The sequence below is a fragment of the Prionailurus viverrinus genome, chromosome A3 (assembly GCF_022837055.1).
Source record: "Prionailurus viverrinus isolate Anna chromosome A3, UM_Priviv_1.0, whole genome shotgun sequence".
NCBI classification, from domain to species: Eukaryota; Metazoa; Chordata; class Mammalia; order Carnivora; family Felidae; genus Prionailurus; species Prionailurus viverrinus.
This window is the reverse complement of record NC_062563.1, coordinates 65,539,120-65,562,389: the sequence shown is the minus strand read 5'-3', so window position 1 is coordinate 65,562,389 and position 23,270 is coordinate 65,539,120. Positions and strand designations below refer to the sequence as shown.

General features: G+C 36.3%; 1 protein-coding gene across 3 annotated transcripts in view; it reads left to right on the top strand.

The window, feature by feature from the left end:
* SRBD1 (S1 RNA binding domain 1) overlaps window positions 1–23,270 on the top strand; it is a 197,987-nt gene that overhangs the window by 55,422 nt on the left and 119,295 nt on the right. For all 3 annotated transcript variants that reach the window (XM_047852771.1, XM_047852772.1, XM_047852770.1), the window contains exons 13-14: window positions 1,157–1,247; window positions 1,985–2,092. In XM_047852771.1, the coding sequence (XP_047708727.1) occupies window positions 1,157–1,247; window positions 1,985–2,092 (199 nt within the window). The remainder of the gene's footprint in view (window positions 1–1,156; window positions 1,248–1,984; window positions 2,093–23,270) is intronic.

Below are 23,270 nucleotides of genomic sequence, written 5' to 3'. Positions count from 1 at the left end.
GCCTTGATAGTTGTTATTCCCAATTGATCATCCTTTGGTTTTCTGGAGATGCTTTGTTATAGATATAGTCATGGGTTTTTGATTTTGCAGTTCTACTTGGTCTGTTTTTTTTTATGGTGTACATTTTTACAGTAAATGGGAAGTATATTTTATTAGTGTTGTTTCCTGCATCTGTTGAGATAACATATGTATTTGTGTTTGGACATGATATTATTTGTACTGTTTGTAAGATGACTTTTTAAAAATACCATATACACTCCCACACGTATATATGTATGTATATATTTTCAATCTGTTTTGGTAAGACATTTCCAAGAATTTATCCATTGTATCATTTAATCTGAATTAACATGAAGTTGATTATCATAGTCTCTGTATCTTTTTAATGTGTGCTGAAGCTCCAGTAATATCCTCTTCTCATTACTAATATGATTTATTTGTATCTAACTTTTTTTTTAAGTTATTTGTGTCTTCTTTCTTTCTCTTGATAGGTATTGCTAAAAGTATGTGTTTTTCCCAAGTGATTTTTAACTTTAAACTTCACCAATCCCCTCTATTATATATATTTTTTTCTGTTTCATTAATTTCTGTTTTTAACTTTATCATTGCTTTCCTTCTGCTTTCTTTGAGATTTTGTTGTTTTTTTCATAACATTCTAAATTGGTCACTTAGTTCATTATTTCTGTTCTTGAGGTCGTTACCATCAAATATATTTTTCACTGAAATATAGAGAAGCACACAAGTCATAAATATGCAGCTGAAAGAATTATACGAGGTAAAGAAATTCACATATCTGTAACCCAAAAGAAGAAATAGAATAGTATCACAACATTGCCTGGCACACAGTTAATATTCAGTAAATGTTAGCTTGATATTAGGTGTTGTTAAAAACCATTTCTCTTTTAGGCATCATGACATTTAATCTAATGATTTTGTTAATAATAATAAATAGCAAAGTAGTGTCCTTGTAACTTTGGAAGTAAGAAAATTTTAGAGTACTTCGGGAGAATTCAGTTCAGTGAATATGAATGATTCATGCTGCATTTTAAAAGACAAAGCAGTTCTCTTTTTTGGTTCAGATTGCTTAATCAGATCATCTGTGTGTTATGTTTTGTAATTTGTTACAAACTGGCTTCTTATTTTCATTTTTTCTAAGGTCAGATACTTCATACTGATGTGGTTTACTTGCATTGTGGACAAGGCTTCCGAGAGGCAGAGAAAATAAAGAGGCTTTTGCTGAATTTCAAGTATGAAAATAAGTAACATTTTGAGTACTTCACTGTCTCAGCCAATCAGAGATACCTTTGATGCTCCTAATTTGGAGGGAGGGATTAAGGGAAGTGCCTTGGTGAGAGAGAAGGAACCATGTAAAACAATGCTGGGGCAAATTGCTGGAGAACTCTACATTTGGAGACTCAGGAGGGACGTTGCTCCCTTCCTCTGCCGCCTTCACTAAACCAAGGTGGTAATATGAGCAAAAGTGAGCATTGACTTCTTTTATGTGGGCTTCCTCTGTCTCCTTCTCTCTCTCTCCCTCACTTCCTGTCCGTCTGTCCTTCCTGCCTTCTTTCCTTCATTCCTCTTCCATTCTTTTTCATGGACTTGAGGATTTGAATGGATATGATAGTAGTTTGAAGCTTCAGAGATTACTTGACAATATATCATATAGTTCAGGCATGACGTCTTCATTATGGCGTAGAATGTACCAGAGTTTCTTATCCATGTCTAAATTTGGTTCCTTCTAGATGGGAAGTAAGCTGATTGTTCTTAATTGTGTCACAGTGAAATATTTGTCCACTGCCTCCCATAGCAAATGCAGCGGCATTGTCCTTAATTCTACCTAAGTCTGTGTCTCCCTTGTGATACAATGGAGAGAGTAAGATCATCGTATGATAGTATTTGTGCATTCTGTACGTTTTCTCCTGATTGATTTAGAAGCATGCCTTGAGCTCATTCCATTTCTCATCTTGTTTATCCCTTGAAGCTGCAGCACGGTGGTGATTGGAAATGGAACTGCCTGCCGGGAAACAGAAGCTTACTTTGCTGACCTGATAATGAAAAATTACTTTGCACCACTGGATGTTGTTTACTGGTAAGGATGTTAGGAATGTTTGTTTTCTTTGAGGGACAGGGGAACTTCTGTAGTTCCTTTTGTGATGAGTTCTCTCTTCTCTTTTTATGATATGCCTCTTTTTTGCCTGTAGACCATGTCTTGCTGTTCATGAGAGCTTTGCAGGACAATGTAAAGTGTCTGTCTCTCAGAGAAATTTGAGTTTCAGTATCCTGAAAACTCTCACAGGAATAGCAATATAGGACTTACCTGTTTTCATGGGGTTTTCCAGGCTGTACCTTGCATGAGGGCTCTAATTAACTACTAACTGGTACATAGGACTATGGATAACTTAGCTTTTTTCTCCCAAAGTTCTGATGCCTATAAATTGTTGGTTTTCAGAACTGAGAGCCAAGGTAAGTATTATACATTCAGAGCACTTCTGATATTCCTTTCTTATTTGTGTCTTCATCACAGGCTTTCACTTCATATAGTTATCTAGTTAACTTCTGAATAGCTTTGGATTCGCATCACCCATTTCTCCAGTCCTGCCCCTAGAACTATAATAGTTGTACTTTCGTTCACCATTGTTTTCTTACTTTCCCTTTGTACCTCAGGTAGCCATGCTTACCTTTTCCAAACTACAGTAGAATATTAAGTTCTTAAGAGTTTAATTCTACAAGAGAAGAGAATTACTATACCTGATATCTAGGGAAGAGTGCACGAGCACCATTTTCCACTGCTGTTTGAGAAATATCATAACTAACTATAAGTCACAACTGATGAGTATGTGACTGACAGGACCAACAAACAAAACCTAGCATGAGAAGAATTCTAGGATCCATGGAGATAGGCCAAAAGAGGGGGGGCCTCGTATTTAGTATAGCCTTCCATGTGCCAAGAGTGTAATCAAGATGTCAGGAAAACAAATGCAGAGTAACCGAAGGGGATTAGGAAGTCAGGGACAAACTGTAGGTACTACAGGGCCATGGTTAAGGAAAGGACCAGATTGAAATGTCTACCTCAGCTTTTTTCCCTCTCCCTCTTCTTGTTCAGGGTAGTGTGGGGAATACTGGGGATCTTCCCTATCCTGGGAAGTGTGCAGGTACATCTAGTCCTTTTGAGAACCTAATACAAGGACCTGATAGAGCTAATTCAGTTTATTTCAGGCAGCTTCTCTGATTTTTCTGTAACTTGTTCATGTTACTTTCATAAAAATATCTTGGGTACATTTTAAGTGCTTATAAATAGAACTTTCAGGGCACCTGGGTGGCTCAGTTGGTTAAGTGTCTGACTTCGGCTCACATCACTATCTCACAGTTTGTGGGTTCGAGCCCCGTGTTGGGCTCTGTGCTGACAGCTCAGAGCCTGCAGCCTGCTTCAGATTCTGTGTCTCCCTCATTCTCTTCCCCTCCCCCACTCATGCTGTTTGTCTCTGGCTCAAAAGTAAATAAACATAAAAAATTTTTTTTTAAATAAATAGAACTTTCAAATCATTGAAAATATTAAATAGTGAAGGTTTCTTGAATTTTTCTCGTTTTGCTTATGGAGTATCCATTGACTGAACTTTCAGCAATATCTTGCGTGGAAAAGATGAATTTTGGAGTCCGACAAATCTAGGTCCGTCTTTTTTGTCACCATTTACTGGCCAGGCAAGTTAGGAAGACTTCCTGTGCCTCTCTGAGCTTCACTTCACTTCATCTTTAAAATGGGGAGTAGTTTTGCTTTCAGTAACACTTTGAAGTTTTCTTCATAATTATCTTGTATATTAAATATTAAAACTTTCATATTAACATTATGAAGTTTTCTTCATAATTATCTTGTATATTAAATATTAAAACTTTCTTTTGTATTTATCTCCTTTTGTGTATCTATTAAGAATTATTTTACTACATTACTTTATCTCTGTATAAAAGAATACCATTTTTTATGTTAATTTTGTCCCTAGCCATAGCACAGAATTCTTTCATTGTTTATAATTAGTTTTTTAGTTGATTCTCTTGGATTTCTAGGTAAATGGTCATATCATTTGCAAAAGATGATGAATTCCCTTTCAAGTTCTATACCTTTTGATTTTCTGCTCTTGTTTAATGGTACTATGCAATATCTTTGAAAAACTATTAAATATTAGTAATGATATTAGACCCTTTTTTTTCCTTCCTTTACTTTTATGAGAATGCTTCTAGCACCTCCCTCAAGTCTAATACTGACTTTTGTATATTTCTCAAAAATCACTTAAAGGAAATCTTTTTTTTTTCATGCATGTTGAGAAATACTGATTCCTTTTTTATTGTTTTAAAAATCAAGAAAGAACGTTTATGCTTCTTTAGAATTCTGCTGTAATTGTGTGTGTTTTTTCCTCTTTTGGTCTATCATTATGCTGAATTATAGTAGTAGATTTCTTACACTTGAACCATCTTTGCAGTTCTGATTTGAGCCCCACTTAATCATAGTGTATTTTTTATGTACTGTAAATCTGTTTGCTAATATTTTAGTAGGTGGTTTTGAAGTCCTTAAACAATGCAAATACCTAATCAGAATTTATAGTGAGTGCTTTAGGAAAATCAGCTGATTTCATTTTTTTGTCAGTTCACCTTGCCTCTACAGAAAACACTATTTTCTCATCTAACACTTTGAAGTTACATTACAGACTATATTGAAGTTGAAATTTCCATACTTCTTTTGCAGTCATTTTTACTACCCCCTGTACAGATAATCTGATATGCATTAGTATAATCCTGTCAGTTATTTATTCTGAAAAATCTTTTCCTAACACATCCACCAGCCTATTTTCTCTTATCTGTTCTTTCCAATACTTTTTCCTTGGCATATCTGTCATAGGTTAACATACTGTGTGACTTACCTCCTGACTCATAAACCCCATGTACTTTGACCCATCCATCCAACTTCCCTATCCCATTTCTCTCCCTACTCTTAAAATATCTTAGACTCTACTATTTATACATACTATGGGGGAAGTCTTTGAAAGCTTCAAATCCCAATTACTAAAGGAGGAAAAAAACCCTGGAATTAAGTTGTAGAACTTAATTAGAACTATGCTAAGGCTTAGTTATTTATACATGTTTAAAGTTTGAAGTGTACTGTAAACTACACATTAGACTTCTTTCTTCTTCTTTCATTCCAGTAGTGTGTCAGCCATTTCATAGAAAAGAAATATAATTTAAGGAATCACAATTTTGTTGCTTGAGTTGTTGTATCTTCCAGAGTCTAACTGAAATGCAGAGAAAAGCTTGAACCTCGAAGGGTTAAACTCATTTGTTAAAAATGCCTAAGACTGAAGGTAATGAAAATCTTTTGCCTTAAAATTAAAAAACAAACATCATTTCTTTAAAGATTTTAATATTTATTATCGCACATTGGAAAACACAGATAAGTGATAGGTTTTTCTATTAGCAAAATTGTTATTTATATTTTAGAGCATATTTCTAGATTGTGTGTGTATGTTATAAAAAGGAACTCACACTGTACATGTTTTACATTTCTCTCACTTAATATATTCACATGCCAATAAATGGACTTTACAAAATCATTTAAAATTACTACAGATAAACTCTTATATGAACTTCTATTTTATTTATTTATTTATTTATTTATTTATTTATTTTTTAACGTTTACTTATTTTTGAGAAAGGGAGAGACAGAGCATGAACAGGGGAGGGTCAGAGAGAGGGAGACACAGAATCTGAAGCAGGCTCCAGGCTCTGAGCTGTCAGCACAGAGCCCGACGCGGGGCTCGAACTCACGGACCGCGAGATCATGACCTGAGCCAAAGTCTGCCGCTTAACTGACTGAGCCACCCAGGCGCCCCTGAACTTATATTTTAGACATTCCTCATTGTGTGACAGCTGGCTTTTTCTAATCATCACCATTATCAGTAAAGCTATAATAAATGTTTTTGTGCTTAGATCTCTATACATCCTTTATTTCTTTACAATACATTCTAAGAAATGGAGTATAGGTTTAAAGATGTACCTGACCACTACTCCTAAACTGAAATATGCTTAATTACCAAACTGAGTCTATTACTGAGATTATTTCCCTGCTATTTTTCCTTCTTCTCATTATGTTGGCTAATTTGGGATGTCATTACTTAAAAACATTTATGTCACAAGTCCATATAAAGGTCCAGATAAAATGGTAAGGAAAGAAAGGATTTCTTATTGTGAAATATATCCAGAGAATATAGAACCTCTGTATACAGTTTAAAGATGAGTAAAGTGAATGTCCTTGTTCCCAGCTTTTAGGCTCCTTATGTGTTTTTCCGTGGAGTGCCTCCACTCCATGTAATCACTGTCTTGGGTGGTATGAATTATTGCTTGAGAAAATTTTCAAATATTTGTAGGGCTTTTGAACTTCATTGCCATGCTGTCTTTTAGAGTGACTATGCCAATTGATACTCTTACCTAGGGTGTCTATTCCCATTTTCCGGGGACCTTGGGTATTAGTACAGTGCATGCTTGCTCTGTCATTTTTGTTTTAATTACATAGTTGAAATCCCAGCATCACTGCTTATTAACTACTTGTGTGAGTTTGGACAAATTACCTAACCTTTCAGTTTCATCATCCATAAAAGGAGATGATAATAGTACCCATTTTACAGAATTGTTGTGATGGTTAAATAATAATAAATATAAATGTATATATAATATATATATAAACTGCTTAGAACAGTATTTAGCATATACTTGTGTTATTAATGAAGTCAAATATATTTTTGTATGTTCACTGGCCATTTCTGGATTTTTTTGTGTATGTGTGGGTGGCATGTGTCCTTTGCTCATTTTTTTTTTCTTTTGGAGGTTTTCATCTTGTTCATAATGTTTTATACATGTTTTTATATATTAATTATTGATCGATTTGTCCTAATTTTTTGAGAGACAAAGTGAGACAGCATAAGTGGGGGAGGGGCAGAGAGAGAAGGGGGACACAGAATCTGAAACAGGCTCCAGACTCTGAGCTATCAGCACAGAGCTCGACGCGGGGCTCGAACTCATGGACTGCAAGATCGTGACCTGAGCTGAAGTTGGACACTTAACCGACTTAGCCACCCAGGTGCCCCTGATTTGTCCCAATTTTTGCAAATTATACAAGTAGTTTTCTCCATTTTGTGTTTAAATTTAAGAATTTAAACCTTATTTCATATAGAATTCTAAATTTTATTTTTTAAGATGTATCTGTCTTTTTTCTTAATGGCTTTTGAGTTTTTTATTATTCTTGAGTCTAGAATATTAAAAAGCTTATTAGTATTTGTAGAAAATATGAACCTCTCTTATATCCGGAGAATCCGTTCTGCTAGTCTTCTGGAGGTTTTCTGGGTTATTTAGGCAGGTGTAGGTGGAATCTAAGTGATCAGCAGGACGCGGTGAGCCCAGTGTCCTCCTATGCCGCCATCTTCCTAAACCTCTCCTATATCCAAGAATATCAAGGTTTTTTTTTTTAAAATGCAAGTTTTTATTACCTTAATTTTTCTTTAAGTCTTTTGACTTTTCTTTGTGAAGACATAAAGCCTCATTATTTTCTCAGTTACTTATATGGTTGCTTTAAAGCTTTATTCTTTAAGAAAGAAACTAAAAATTAACCAGAGAACCTTAATCAGCTTAGGTAACAAAAACAAAGAGTTGAAGGCTGTAAATTAGCTTGAGAGTAGTTTTGAAAGAAGAATGGATGCTGATTTTTCCCTTTCTTTCTTAAGGCCTTTGTGACCAGCTGTAGTATTTTGTAAACAGAGCCATCTGATTTCTTTCTTTTCCTCCTGTCTTCTCCCTCCTACTTTCTTTCTCCTTCCTCATTTTTCTCCTCCTTCTCTTTCTCCTTTTATGTCTTTAATTCTCTTGTTTGGTTTCACCTTATTTTAGTCACTTCCTTTTGTTTGGCAATTGATTATTTTTGATCTTTGATGTATCTTTAGTTTTAAACCTGTTAGTGAAAACTTATCAGCCATAATTTCAGTATTTATTTCCAGGCATGGGTAGTATGGGATTTGTCCATAACCTGTTTAAAGTTAATTTTTATACATGGTATAAAGTTCTTTTTTTTGCCTATGACTATGAACTATTCCAGTACCATTTGCGAAAGGTTTTCCTTTCCCCATTGAACCGCTTCGGCATCCTTCTTGGAAATCAGCTCACCATACACCTGTGAATGTATTTCTGGAGTCTATTGTTTAATTGATCTATATATCTTAACACTAACAAGTCATGAAATTAGATAGTGTAAGTCCTTCACTTTTGTTCTTTTTAAAAATTGTTTTGGCTATCGTAGGGCCTTTGTTCTTCTACATAAACTGTAGAATTAGCTTTTCATTTTCTACAAATGGTCCTGCTGGGATTTTGATTGGGATTAAGTTGGCTCTACAATTTAATTTGTGGAGAATTGACATCCATTCATGTAATTTTTTATTTTATTTTAGTGTAGTTGACACATGATGTTACATTAGTTTCAGGTGTAGGATGTAGTGATTCAACAACTCTGTACATTATACTATGCTCACCACAAGTGTGGCTGTCGTCTGTAGTAATTTTTATTGTCAGTTCTATTTTTCATTTCTAGAAGCTCTGTATTTTTTCAAACCTGCTTGATCATTCTTATAGTCTTTTGTCATTCCTGAATATATTTTCAAATCTATCTTTTACTTCCTTAATCATACTAACCATTGTTATTTTATAGTCTGTGATAATTCTAGTAATGACAATCCTTGAAAGTCTATTTCTGATGTTTTTACTGCTGGTTCTGCTGTTTTGTTTCCTTTTCTGTTCGGTTAATTTATATTGAAAACTTCTATTTTCATGGAACTTTATCTGTGGGAATTCATCGAGGCCTGCATTGATGGGGAGATGCTTCAATGAGGATTTGTGCTTACTTCTGTCAGGCTCCTGTAGACACCACTGGTTTGGAATCACTTAAATTCTCAGGTTGAGATTTTTTTTCTGGCTACCTAGGTATTGTGAATTTAGGCTCCACACTAGAGAGATGACTTATTGTTCCATGTTCTCATCAGAGATTCCCCCTATGACAAGGGTTGAGATAGTCCATTTTTTAGCACAGTATCCAGGGGGTAGGGTTTAGTGAGCTTATTTTTCTTTGACCCTTATACTAGGGGTTTGCCCTTTAGGATTATATATATATATATATATATATATATATATATATATATATATATATATATATATACTGGGGGTTTAACCTGGGGGTTATATATGTGTAAGGGTAGTTGGGGGAGTCTTTTCTTAACATATACTGTAGGTGGACCCTGGGTTTTATATTTTAATCCTCTAGTTGTGTGAAGCTCTGTGAGACCTTGAAGATGGAAAATAAAATTCACCTGGTTGAGCACCTGCCCTCAGGTGAATGTCAGCTTCAGAAATCAAGGTTCCCACATTCACTTCACTTTTTTTTAGCTTGAGTATTTCTTTCTTGCCAATTTACTTTTTAAATAAGAAAATGTATTACATCTAGGACTTTTTGTTGTTTTCAATAAAATATCGGTCCAGGAGACTGATCTTCCATATTACTGGCAAACAAGGTTATAACTTGATTTTCTATTTTTGTTTGCCTCCCCTCCATCTGCTTTTCTGTTTTTAATCTACTTTAAATTTAAAATTTGGTGTTTTCAGACATGAAAGACATAAAACATAAGGTAAAATTCAGTGATCATTTTTAATCATCTCAGTTTACACTTTTGAATTAAGAATTACTTATTTCTTTTATTTGTTTACTCTGGGTATGAATGCCTACTGAAACGTGTGTGACATTGTTCTCTGGCAATTAAATATATATATGTATATATTTTGAAGCATGCTTAAAAGAGATTTTGAAAAATCCAGGAAAATACAAAGAGGAAAATAAAAATAATGTGTAATCTCACCAAGAATGGTATCAATATTTTTATATATTTTATTTGTGTATTCATTCCACAAGTATTTATCACGTGTAAACGTGTCATCGAATGAGATAGACTCAGTAAAGGTGCAAGAAGAAAACAACTACTTCTTTCCCTCCCATGCCCACTCAACTCATGTTTGGAGTAGTTCTTTCATCCCTGGCTGAAATAATAGACAGGTCTCAACTCTGTCAGTCCCTTTTAGTCCTGAGAACAGTCTCACTTCAGTAATTGAAATATCTTCTTTAGTGTAATAATCAAGCCTCCAAGCTTGATAGGCATTAAATTCCATGTCATGTCTGTTTCACTCTGGGAAACACCACTTCACCCTAGGGGTTTGCAGGGGGCATGGTTAGCTTCCTCTCTCTTCCTTCCTTGTTATTGTTTTCTTTCTTCTCAACCCACTAGCTGAATTTTCTGATTCCTTTAAGTATAGTGTTCAGAGTTGGGAAGAAGTGAATAGTCTACACAGTGGTGACAGTTGCAGTTTGAGCATAGGGCCCTCTGGGTGGCGCACATGCAGTTGGTAATTAATATGGGGTGTTTTTTAAAAACTTGACTTTTATTTTTGTTACCTGAGATCTTCCCCAATAGGATCTTTGAAATGTCATTGCTGTGACTTGGCAGATAATATTCTCAGGCTGACCCTGACCCCCTTTCTTCAGTCCTGGGTTTTAGGCAGACTGCTGTCTGAATCACTTTGCTACTCCGTCCTCTTGGACAGAATCTCATTAGAGCACCCCACCCCCCAACACTTCCTTCTACAGGCCTGTTTGGTTCATACATCCTTGTCTCCTCTAAAAGGGGGATCAGCAACTTATCCCTGGTACAGCTCTCTGCCTTTGTTATTCTCTCTCTGTCTCTTTCTCTCCCCTTGCATCCCCTCGCCTACCCCTGTGCTTGTGTTTGCATCTGTTCTCTTTCTAATGTCACACTCACATATTGGACCCAGGGAGGCCCCTCTCACCTAGCACAGGGGGAGTGAGACACTCCTCTCCGTGAGATTTTCAGATTTTCAGGCAGCAGGAGAAAAGCCACAGCATTCCAACAGTCTTCTTCAAGAAATGTTCTCTTTCAGGGGTGCCTGGGTGGCTCAGTCGGTTAAGTGGCCAACTTCGGCTCAGGTCATGATCTCATGGTCCTTGAATTCGAGCCCCGCATCTGGCTCTGGGCTGACAGCTCAGAGCCTGGAGCCTGCTTCAGATTCTGTGTCTCCCTTGCTCTCTGCCCCTCCCCCATTCACACTCTGTGTCTCTCTCTCTCTCTGAAAAATAAATAAACATTAAGAATTTTTTTTATAAATGCAAAGAGATAAGAAGATTGTAGGAATCCTTAATGAGAAGTTGGGAAACTCTTAGATATGTAATTCAGATTATTCTATAATATTGCAAAAGATCCTCTTAAGGAAAGAAAATAGGGTTACAACCCTCTACACATTGGGAAATGTAAGCTGGACTAATATGCTCTACCACTAAAATTATGAACTACGATCCTTTCCAAATCCTCTGGAAGAAGTTAAATTAATGGATAGAATTTTCTTAGTTAAACTTCCTTGTGTCAAAACTTTCCAAATGCTACATTTACGTAGGTGAATTTTTTGATAATCTTCTTGCAAAGGTAAAGGCTTCTAGTAGGCCAATTTAGAGATTCAGTCTTGGTAACAAAATACTATAGAAAAAGAGAAGATAGGATAATTACACTAGAAAACAAACAAAATAGGTTGGGTGACTGGTTTGCTAAGTCTTAGACCTATAAAAATATAGCAGAACATTGCTGAGGCATTCTATGAAGAATTTTTTTTTTTTCTTTTCTAGAAGAAGGATGTAAATTACATTACACAAGAATGGTTCTTTGCCAAATGAAGTTTGGATCAATTTTAATTTTACACTTACACATTTTTCTTAATTTTTTGATATCTGCCAGTATCTAGTATTTGATTTAGCCCTGTGTGTTTAATCATATGATTTAAAATCATGTATTCCATCATGTTCCGAATAGTGCATGTTGACTTCCAGGGGCTTTACCACCAGTAAAAGACTGGGAACTAAATCAATTTATGTGTGTTGGCTGCAGGTTTTGAGTCCATTGTATGTTTCAGTATATGTGCTGTGGAAGCAAGCCCGAGTCCATTGTATATTTCAAAAGGACAAATACAAAGCTGAAAAAAGTGTAAGTAACCAAGAGTGTGTAGCAGAAGAATCACCAATCTGCCAAAAATAGTACAGGAAGACTAAAGCTTCAGGTCTGAATCCCTCTGTTTACTACCTCCCCACAAACGTTAAGTGTATCAGAAAAGATTTATAATGATTATCTTAGGAAAAAGAGTGAGACAAGAGATCCCACTGCTTGTAGATTATATCACCTCCTCATCAGGGGCTATGAGAAAGTAGAGTTATTTACCTCCTCTTTTGATTGGCAGGTTAGAATGATTTGCGGCTGACAAGATAGGATAAGGATCACCAACGAAAACCAAAATGTAACTAAAATAGGGCATCAGGAAGAGAGTTCACATTTCTTATTTCATCTTTCAGCTCAGATGAAATATTTCCTAGAGCTCTGGGTGGACTTGGGAATAAAATTTTGGTGCCACCGTTGGTTAATTATTGAGAAACTGTGGAAGCTTAGAGAGAGGCAGATGTTGTTTTAATGTTCCAAAGGAGAATTCAGATAGATAATGCAAATGACTGTTGAGTGTGATCTTGGTCAGGCAAGGCCATTATGAAATCAGAAAAGGATGGTTTATGTGCACTTAGGAAGGGACAATAGAGTATATCCACTGGAAATCAGTGTGTGTTGCTTATAAATAAAACATTTTGGCTTTATCCGGTTTCATTTTCTGTGTGGAAGGGTAGAACTGGTAGACACAGCTAGATCTCAGCACAGCTTTGAATAGTCTCTTGATACTTTTATGGAGGAACTAGAGAAATAGAGATTTGGTTACGTGGCTCCCAAAAGGAACTGATTAGCTACTGAATTGATGTCTGGTGTGAGGTCTCTAGCAGCTTGCCACAGACATTGTATTAACATTCTACTCACTGATTTAGTCAAGGTTTTCAAGTTTGTGGATATTGAGGTATATTAGAATCAGGATCAAAAAAGTTTTTGAAACACTTCAGTTGTCGAACCTAATCTAACAAGATGAACTGGAACAGGGACAAGTGACTTTTGTGATGCCCGAAGGAATTTTCAGTAGAGATTTCGATGGGATGATTTTTTTTTTTTAATTTATTTTTTTTTAACGTTTTATTTATTTTTGAGACAGGGAGAGACAGAGCATGAACAGGGGAGGGTCAGAGAGAGGGAGACACAGAATCTGAAACAGGCTCCAGGCTCTGGGCTGTCAGCACAGAGCCTGACACGGGGCTCGAACTCATGGACCGTGAGATCATGACCTGAGCCAAAGTCGGCCACTTAACCGACTGAGCCTCCCAGGCGCCCCGTCAATGGGATGATTTTAAAGTTTCCTTCAAATCTGACCGTTGAGGATTCTGTCAGAATAACGTGTAGCAGATACCCTGAACCACCTGGACCTATTTTTTTGTTTTGTTTTGGTTTAAGGATATTTGCTTTCTGTCAAATCAATAAGCTTAGTTATGTGGCTTAAGATTATCTAGCTATGTAAAGCTCATTATCTTGTGAAGTTGAAGTTATTTTATATGGAGGAGAAACTGCTGTGGTTGCTGTTATTTACTTATCTTTTTTAATGTTTATTTATTTTTGAGAGAGAGAGAGAGAGAGACAGAGCACGAGCAGGGGAGGGGCAGAGAGAGAGAGGGAGACAGAAAATCCGAAGTAGGCTCCAGGATCTGAGCTGTCATCACAGAGCCCAACGTGGGGCTCAGACTCACAAACCATGAGATCATGACCTGAACTGAAGTTGGACACTCAACCAACTGAGCCACCCAGGCACTCCAATTGCTATTATTTACTTTTGACTAGTGCAATAATTTCTGCTTTCCATGTGGAGTGTAAAAGCAGTTTGTTTGTATTTAAAAATATGGTCTTCTCCATCTTCAGTTTATAGCAGTGATAAAGGCCATGACTTAGTCTTGAAACTTGGGAGAGCCTAAAAGTGTTTTTTGGATATTAGTTTGATTATTATGCTTAATGACAAGTTAGAGTGATAGAATATTTGTCTCACTTCTCTCTACACTGGTGGCTTGAGAAAATGTACTGTGATATTCTAGGATTTTATTGCCCTTCACCTATTTTTTTATATAATTTTTTTTTTTTATTCTTTAGAGAGAGAGAGAGAGCGCGCGCTAGCCTTTGAGGGGGGAGAGGGAGGGAGAAAGAAAGAGAGAGAGAGGGAGAAAATCTTAAGCAGGCTCCACACTCAGCATGGAGCTCTGATGCAGGGTTCTATCCCACGAGGCTGGAATCATGACCTCAGCCAAAATCAAGAGTCAGATACTTAACCAAGCCACCCAGGTGCCCTGCCCTTCACCTATTGATTGTTACTTCTCTCACCTATTGATTGATATGACAGTTTCTGTGACTGTCATAAACACTGGACTCTTGTTTATAAAGGCTTCCTTTCTGGGATGCTTGTGACAGTAAGTAAATTTTAAAGAAAAATTATTTTACAACTCATATGAATTATGTTCATTTTGTTGAAGTGGCCAGAGTACTTTTAAAAAATACATATTTAAATGACCATTTCAGTGAGCTAGTTGGAGAGGAAACATAAGGAATGAGTCATTATGGGTGGATGTGGATGTGTGTGTGTGGTTTTAAAATACTATTTGGATTCAGATTCAGTTTGACAGTTTTTGATGAAAATAAAATATTTTTTACTAGCTTTGTAACCCATGTGTTTCTGTATCCCTAAGTCCGATCTAAGTATCTGCAGGAGGTACATCCACCCCCCTTAGCTGTAGCCCTTCTTGCAGATCTTTGTTTATTGACTTAGATTAGAACTGGCCAAGAGCCCAGTGATGGTCATTTCTCCTCTTAAGGTTTTTGGTTACAAATCTGCTTTTGTTGCCAGATCCAATAAAGATTTTTGATTGTTTTTGTTAGTTTTATTATAAGTTCTTGCCAAAGATACAGTGTATTATAACCAAAACAGATGTTCTGTTTAGACAAGTGTATTTGCTATAACAGAACCTAAAAATGTAAATTAAAACAATAATGTGTTCAGCTTTAAGGTAATAAGTGATGAACTTTGGGACTTTGTGAGTATTTTTGATAACCTTTAGAAATAGAAGGAACAACACCTTATTTTAAGCAATTGTTTTATTTTTTTCTCCATCTGAGTTTGTGCATGTATACTGTTACACTCCTAGATTCTCTTCCAAACTGACATTTTACTGTGATCGTAAAAGTGGAGTGGGTTTTACCATTTTCATATGTACATAGTTCTGTTATTAAAGTGTATACATCAGATAAATCATATTTTCTGTCATAGAGACATCAGTTGCATAGAAGAGTTTTTAAGATTCTAATGTTTATAAATGTAAATGAAATAATTATTCACAGACCTCTCCGTAAATGGTGTACTTGGTAAAGGTAGGAACCCTATTATAGGGTTGTAGTATAGATCTTTTGGGATGCTAAATGTCTCTGTGATTAGGGCCCAGAGCCGTCTTGATTTACTCTGAATTCTGTGTTGTAGTGAACATAGCTGTGTAGTAAATACAAAATGAATGTATTTATATTCTGTAATTTTAAGTCTTGTTTTTTATCATAGTCCCTCAATAAATTAGATGTGTAAGGAATAAGATCACATTATTAACAAATTATGAATGGATAGAGTTTTACCTTGAGATTTTTAACTCTTTGGCCCATTCTGATTCATATTTTCCTCTTTTCTTTGGCATTAAAGAGCTGTTTTCTCTCACTTTTGGCTGACATTAAAAACAACAACAACAAAAACATGTTCAATTGATTATTTGGGAATATTTAAGTTTTTTTTTTTAATTAGGAATGTTCAGTTTGTACAGAATCACTGTGATGTGTGTCTCATTTCAGTTGCATTAGGAGAATGCAAGATTGCTAGAATTCTTTGTTGTTGAGATCCTTTTCATTTGATTACATAGGACTTGAAGATTCTGCGACCAGAAACCGGTACTTGCAAATAGTTTTTGAATCCATCTTTATTTGTGTTTTATATTATTTTTGTTTTGTGTTTATTTTTTGAAGGAGGAACCTTTTGAGTCTAATATATTTTATGTGGCTAAATCTTTGTATTATGCTCTTCTAACTTATTGAAATACCACTTTCAAGTTCCCCCACATCCATACATTTCTAAGGTTACACCCAGCTTAATTCCCATTACTTTTCTGCTTCACAGCACTTGCATTTTGAAGGGACCCTAACATTTGGGTTCACATTATGATAATTAGGTTTCAGGGGCATGGGGGATTAAAGATGTCTCAGGTCTAGTTGCAGAATAAAGTTCAGAAGCACTTGTAAAACTTGCCTGATTGGTGGTGGAGGTGCTTTTATTTATTCACTACTCATGCAGCATTAATCCGTATTTCATCAGGTACCTACAGTGCTGTAATTCTAGATGTGACCTTGGGACTTGATTTACTTCGGCTTCGTTTTCTTTATTAATGTGCCATGAAAGAGGTACATGAAAGATAGCCAACATCAAAGTACCTTTTAAAGTAAAATGGTTGATAGGAATTCCCTGGTATTTAACACTGTCTGTCAAATGTTTCAGCTGGTTTGCATCCTTTTACAAGCTATTGCTTGCTGCACTAAAAGAAATTTAAAGGAGTTGTTTCAAGTCTTTTGTGTGTGTGTGTGTGGGGGGGCACTGATCATGGTGGTGGTGGCTGGGGTAGTAGTGGTTGGGTGGCAGTAGTTAGCCAGAGAAGCGAGTAAACGAGAGGAACAACCTCATTTTCAACTATGCTCCTCCCAAGATGGTTCATTTTGGTATTTTTCTTTGGGTTGGGGAGTCTTTAGTCCAAAGTGGTGCTAGAGTTGAAGAGGCACTCACCTTGGTTATAAGGAGATTGAAAAGGGTGGCCAGATAAGATTCATCAAACCTCAGTGAAAGAGAGAATAAAAGGCAAAGTCAGTATCTTATTCAGAAACAGTTTACCCAGTTTAACTTTACAGCCTGTTTATTCTTTACTGAGCCATCTGAGAAAAAGCTTTTCAACATAATAATGCAGGAAGCTGAGTCTGAAGGAAAACAAAGGAAACAGGACTCAAACAAGGTCTGCCATATGTATTGTGGAGTATTTATTTTCCTGTAAATGCATAGTTTAGAGGCTGTTGTCTCTGTTCTGGGCTAAATATATGGCGGTAGAACTTCTCGTGGCTCATTTTCAAAGCTGCTTCCTTCTTTGTTTCAAACGTTTGTTGGATGTTTCTCTCTACTTGAGAAAAAATATATAAAAGCATTTTGCTTTTTAGATATAATCATAAGGATTATCTGCGGATCTTTTCCTATCATCTTTACCATAGAACTTATCTTAATCTAAACAGTGAAAAATAAAAATCACAGAATGTTTTAGAAAATGAAGTTTACTTTCAAATTTATACTTTGTTTTCAAATTACTTCATCCTGACTTACAGAAGGCTTTTAAAATCATTGTAATAAAAGCTTTTTATAATTAGTATTTGTTAAAATGTATTTGTATAGTATTAAAGTGCTCTAAAAATAGCATATTCTCTTGATATTCTATAATTTTGTTTGCACTTAACCTGCTTAACTTTTTATTCCTATATGGCAGGAAAATAAATTTCAAGCCACACCTGGTCTTGGCAATTTATTGAACCTAAAGTCTTTGGCCTGTCAAGTGTAAGAAACCAACGGTAAACCTGACACAGAGGAGGTTAGTAATGGCCTTTCTCACTGTCAACACAGTGCTACAGGGCTACAGAGGTCTCCTGAAGACAGATAGCTTAGTTTATGTGGGGAATGAGCAGTGCATGCAACTTATTTCGCGTTTGAGTCTACGATTAAGGAAATGGGTGGAAGAGGTACATCTTGGCCCTTTTACTGATACGGGAAATGCAGAAATTCTTGCTGCCCTAAATGACTCACCCCTGGCATTAGGAAGAGTGACCTCGGGTTGAGAGGGGAGGATATTAGGAAATTGGTAGTAGAATGAAGGCTGGAAGATGTGTACCTTTCCATTCATGCCACATTTTCCTCTGCCCCTTCATAGTTAACAGCATCTTTTTTTTTGCACAGAAGATATGTTCCTTTAAGAATTTGCTTTGCCTCATTATAGTCCGAGGGAATTGAGAGACAGAGAAGCATGATACTGCCTAGAAAGTCCTCAGGATCTTATTTTGCCAGCATTTTAGCTTTCATGAGACAGAGTATTGTCTAGTTCTTTGGTTAACATAGTGATCCACGCTTTTTTTTTTTTTTTTTTTTAAGATTCTGAAGTTTTGTGTATCCCATCTAATTTCGGGCCAATGTAGTTAAAACACCTGAATTAGCCCTAATATTGTATAATTTAATCTTCCAAACATGTTAACTATGTTAATCTAAAGCTTAATTGGAAGGATTAACAGAGTCAAGGATCATAAGTATATTTCTCAGTTACTTAGTGGTAAGCAATTTGAGCTTGTGAATGAGCCACCAGCTTATAGTTGATTGATATGTTTTCAACTGGTTTTTAGGTTTTCTTAGTTACCCCATTTACCTAAAATTCCTCTTATTCTTCAAAGCATTTTATTTTTCCTCAGCAGAATGCTTTTCATGAATCTAGGAATATAAGGGATGACAAGAAGTGTGATAGACTCCCCTCCTAGTTCCCAACTGGTTTGAATTCATACAGTTTTCGTGGTTTAAATGGTGATACTGTCATCATTGCCATTGTCACGTTCTACTTGTTATTTTAAGTTACACTCAGTAATATATTGCGTATGTCTCTGGCTCCAAATTCAGATGTTGGCATGGCCAAAATGCTAAAACTCTGAGGAGGGATATGATGTGAAGAAGCTTCTGTAGTGTCTTCAACGTATAAGAAATATTTTGAAGATGTGCATTTCTGTTCAAATCATATGCTCTGATTTGTACGAGTCAGTGATTTCCTTGTCTTCCAGGTCCTAGGCTTATTTTGAATTAAAATTCACTGGTTATATAAGAGGAACCCAAGTACCTATTTTCTTTCTTACCTGAACTTCCTTACTGGAGGGCCTTTACCTCTCAAGCTCTTTAGGAAATCCTGTATCTTGTTCTAAATATGAAATGCTACTTTTAGGTTTTGACTTTGGTGGGAAAAGTAACAAGTAAAATCTCTACCAAGAAGTTGGTCTTTTTCTGTTTTAATAAATTTTTGTTAGCTGTAGAAAGACTGGAAGGATGTTAAAGACCCATGCTTAAATTTTCAGATTTGAGACTCGATGTGTTTCTGATTCATGGTTTTGGCAGCAGGGTATGAGAAGTGGATAATGGAAGCTGACTGGAGAATCTCCCAGTAACATGTTGAGCTTTTAGAGCATCTTCATCTTTCAGGTTTGGTTTGCTTCTACTCTTCTTCATTTTCTTACTGGCTTTTTTTTTTCTCCTTCTGGCTACCTTTCCTTAGTGAGAAGTGACAAGTCTGTGTTAAGTGGGAAAAATTTAAATGTACCTGTCTTGTTGAATTTAATAACTTGGAGGAAAGTTTGTCTCCAAAATTCAGTGTAAGTACAGCATCCTTCATTTGTTTTTACATAGAAGCAATATTTTTCAATTAATATTTGGTCCAGCTTATTTGGACTCCTTTTCAGTTTATATTCTCATATTTCTCCCACTTCCACCTCTTCTTTGCTCTTCAACTTAGTGCTCCAAATATTTTCTTCATTCCCTTTTCCTTCTCTGTATATCTTCCTTTCCTTGATAATTTCTCTATCCATTCTTCTGGGGCTTCATCTTTTCATCTGTGGGTTCTAAATGTATATCCTTAGTTTAAAATTTTCTCCAGAGATCTGGACTCAAATTTCAGTGGCTAGCGGCCAGTCATTTGAGTATCACTCTGGTGCCTTAGATTCAACCAAATTTAATTCCATGCTTTGGCCCCCAAAACTATTTTTCTTCATGTGTTTTTGTTCTTTTTATAAGCCCCTACTTTGCTAGTGATTCCCTTGGGTACAAAATCGACAAATTCAGCTATATACTCCATTCAGACTACTTTCAAATCCTGTCGATTCTCCCTCAGGAATGTTTTTACTATTTCTTTCTTTCCTTCAGTGTCTCTTGTTGCCATTCTACTTCCTTTAAGAGTTTGGGTTTTTCATTAGCTGGCCTCAAGCTACATTTCTGAGATAATCTCTTGATATTCCCTTCTCAACCCAAGACGTGGTGTTTATCTTTCAAGCACTTGTAATGTGAGTCTGCATAGTTTTTTACATTATGCTGCTGATATCATTCATTAAGGAATAATATGGGGCGACTGGGTGGCTCAGTCTGTTAAGGGTCCGACTTCAGCTCAGGTCATGATCTCATGGTTTGTGAATTGAGCCTTGCATTGGACTCTGCTGGCAGCTCAGAGCCTGGAGCCTGCTTTGGATTCTGTGTCTCCCTCTCTCTCTGCACCCCCCCCCCCCTCAACCCCCGCTCGCATTCTGTCTCTCTTTCTCTCAAAAATAAATAAATGTTTAAAAAAAATTTTTTTTTAAAAAGGAATAATATGTTACCCTTCCTTATAAGAGTTAGGATAGAGTTATAATTTATAAACCTGTATTTTATTAAATAAAAGCTAAAATAAGTCCATCTTCAGTATTTTATTTTTCAAAGTATTTCATTTAAATCTTCCCCTGATCTGTTTCTATTATTTATAGTGAAATTGTGGTTCTTATTTTCAGTGGATTCCACTTAAATGCCCTCTTCTCTCATATTGGGTATCCTCAGATATCAGAAATTCTTTTTTTTTTTTTTTTAATTTTTTTTTTTTTTCAACGTTTATTTATTTTTGGGACAGAGAGAGACAGAGCATGAACGGGGGAGGGGCAGAGAGAGAGGGAGACACAGAATCGGAAACAGGCTCCAGGCTCTGAGCCATCAGCCCAGAGCCTGACGCGGGGCTCGAACTCCCGGACCGCGAGATCGTGACCTGGCTGAAGTCGGACGCTTAACCGACTGCGCCACCCAGGCGCCCCGTGAAATTCTTATATGCCAGGTAAATTGGAATATTTGTTCTTTGAATATGGGTGGGTTTCTTTTTCTAAACTTTTGTAGTTAAGAAAACAGTCTGTGGATAGCTTCATTCCTTACTGCCACAGTGACTGTAGTTAAGTCGCTTAATCTTTTGGTCTTTTTGTCTCTAAAGTGGGAATGATAATATTATCTACCATAGGATTTGGCGAAGATGAGATGGGGTGATACACCACAAAATGCTTAGAATGGTGCTTGGCACATAATTTGTAATCAATAAGTGTTCGTAAAAGGGTCCTTGGCTGTGCAGTATGGCTACCCCTTTGGTCATACCACCATCTTACCTCACACCCCACCCCTTTCAAGCTAAACCTTGGCCTCTGTTAGCTCAGGGAAGAGAAGGCCTTTACCACAGCAAAATAGGGACAACAAGCTCATCTGGCCTGTTGTGTGGCCACTTAAGGAGCTCACGAGGTTCTCTGGAGTAAGCACAGTTTCGTTGTGCTCCATCGTCCCCGTCGCACACTCTGGGGAGTGCACCGTCAGCATACAGACACTATGTTCTGCTTGTGATAACTCCTATAGCCATGTCTATCTGCAGGTTCAAAAGCAAATTTTGTTACTTCTGCTGACTTACGCACATACATTACGTGATTTTTTTTTTTGAATTGTGTGTTCATTTTTCCTGGCATCTCAACTCTAGAAAGTCTTGATGCCTGCATTTAAGGTGTTTTTCTTTCAGAGAGGATGGAATTTGCCTCTGTTAGAGGAGTGGTGCAGTCTTTTAAATACTTTCATACATTAACTCATTTCATCCTTACAACAATCTTATAAAGTTGCTCTTCGTGTTTAAAAATATATATATCTAAAATATGAGACATAGAAATGACAAAAGTAAAGAATGGAAATTTATATCCCAAGCAATTACTAGTCAAAAGAAAGCATTTCCAGATGTCAAAGGGGGCCCATCCAGCATTGAGTGATGAGCGGTGAGCTGTGCAGAGGCAGCAGCAGCAGGCTCTGTGGCCCCATTGATACTTCTGTGCTGCTGCCGGTTCGAGTTAGGCCCATGCCTGCAGGAGTGTATCTGCTCAAGCTCTGAATCTGGTTTCACTGAAGTACATCTGGAAGAGATACCCCTCCAGCCCAGGATGCCTTGTGAGAAAGTGGATTCACACCTCTTCACACAAACTGCCAAAGAGCAGTTTGCTTTTGGCATTTTTGATGACAGCCAGAAGATCTCCACGTTTACCACCAGGATGCAGCCAAAAACCTACAGAGATCTAGCAAAGCAGCGAAGAAAGGGCTTGTTCCAGCATTATACATACAGAACTCCCACAACTCTACCAGAAAGACAGCCCAATTCAAAAATTAGTAAAGGACTTGAATAGACATTTCTCCAAAGAAGAGATACAAATAGCAATAAGCACATGAAAAGAAGCTAGACACAGGACAAATAAATATTGCATGGTTCCACTTCTATAAGGTACTTAGAATAGGCATTCTTCATAAAGACAAAAGGGGAATAGAGGTTAACAAGAGGAGGGGTGGGAGGAAAGGGGGTAGGGCAAATTATTATTTTTTAATGGCTATAAAGTCTGGGTTGGATATGATGAAGTTCTGGATATAGACACTAGTTTGTTAAACAACATTGTGAATGTATTTAATGCCACTGAGTTGTACACTTATGAATGGTTAAAATGATAATATGTTGTGAATACTTTACCATAATAAAAACAAAATTTAAAGCAGTGATGGTGATGAACAAATAAAATATAAGAGGGTAGAAACAATATAAAGCATGTTCCATAAGCACAATGAAATGAAATTAGAAATTAGAAAGAAAATTGGGAAATTCACAAATACATGGAAATTGAATATTAAATAATTAACCATAAATAAACAAGAAATCCAAAAGGAAATTAGAAAATACATTGAATGGAAATACAGACATAACATACCAAACTTTATGGGATACAGCTAAAGGAGTGCTAGGAGGAAAACTTATAACTGTAAATGCCTGTATTCAAAAAAGAAACCTCAAAGCAAAAACTAGCCTTTCACATATGACAAATAAAGAAGAGCAAACTAAACTTAAAACAGGCAGAAGAAAGGAAATAATAATAAAGAACAGAACATAGAGAAGATAACAGAAATAGAGAAGAGAAAAACAGTAGAGAAATTCAACTTTGAAATCAAAAGTTGTTTCTTAGAAAGTATCAACTTATTAATGAGACTTATTAATGAGACTGACCAAGAGGAAAAAA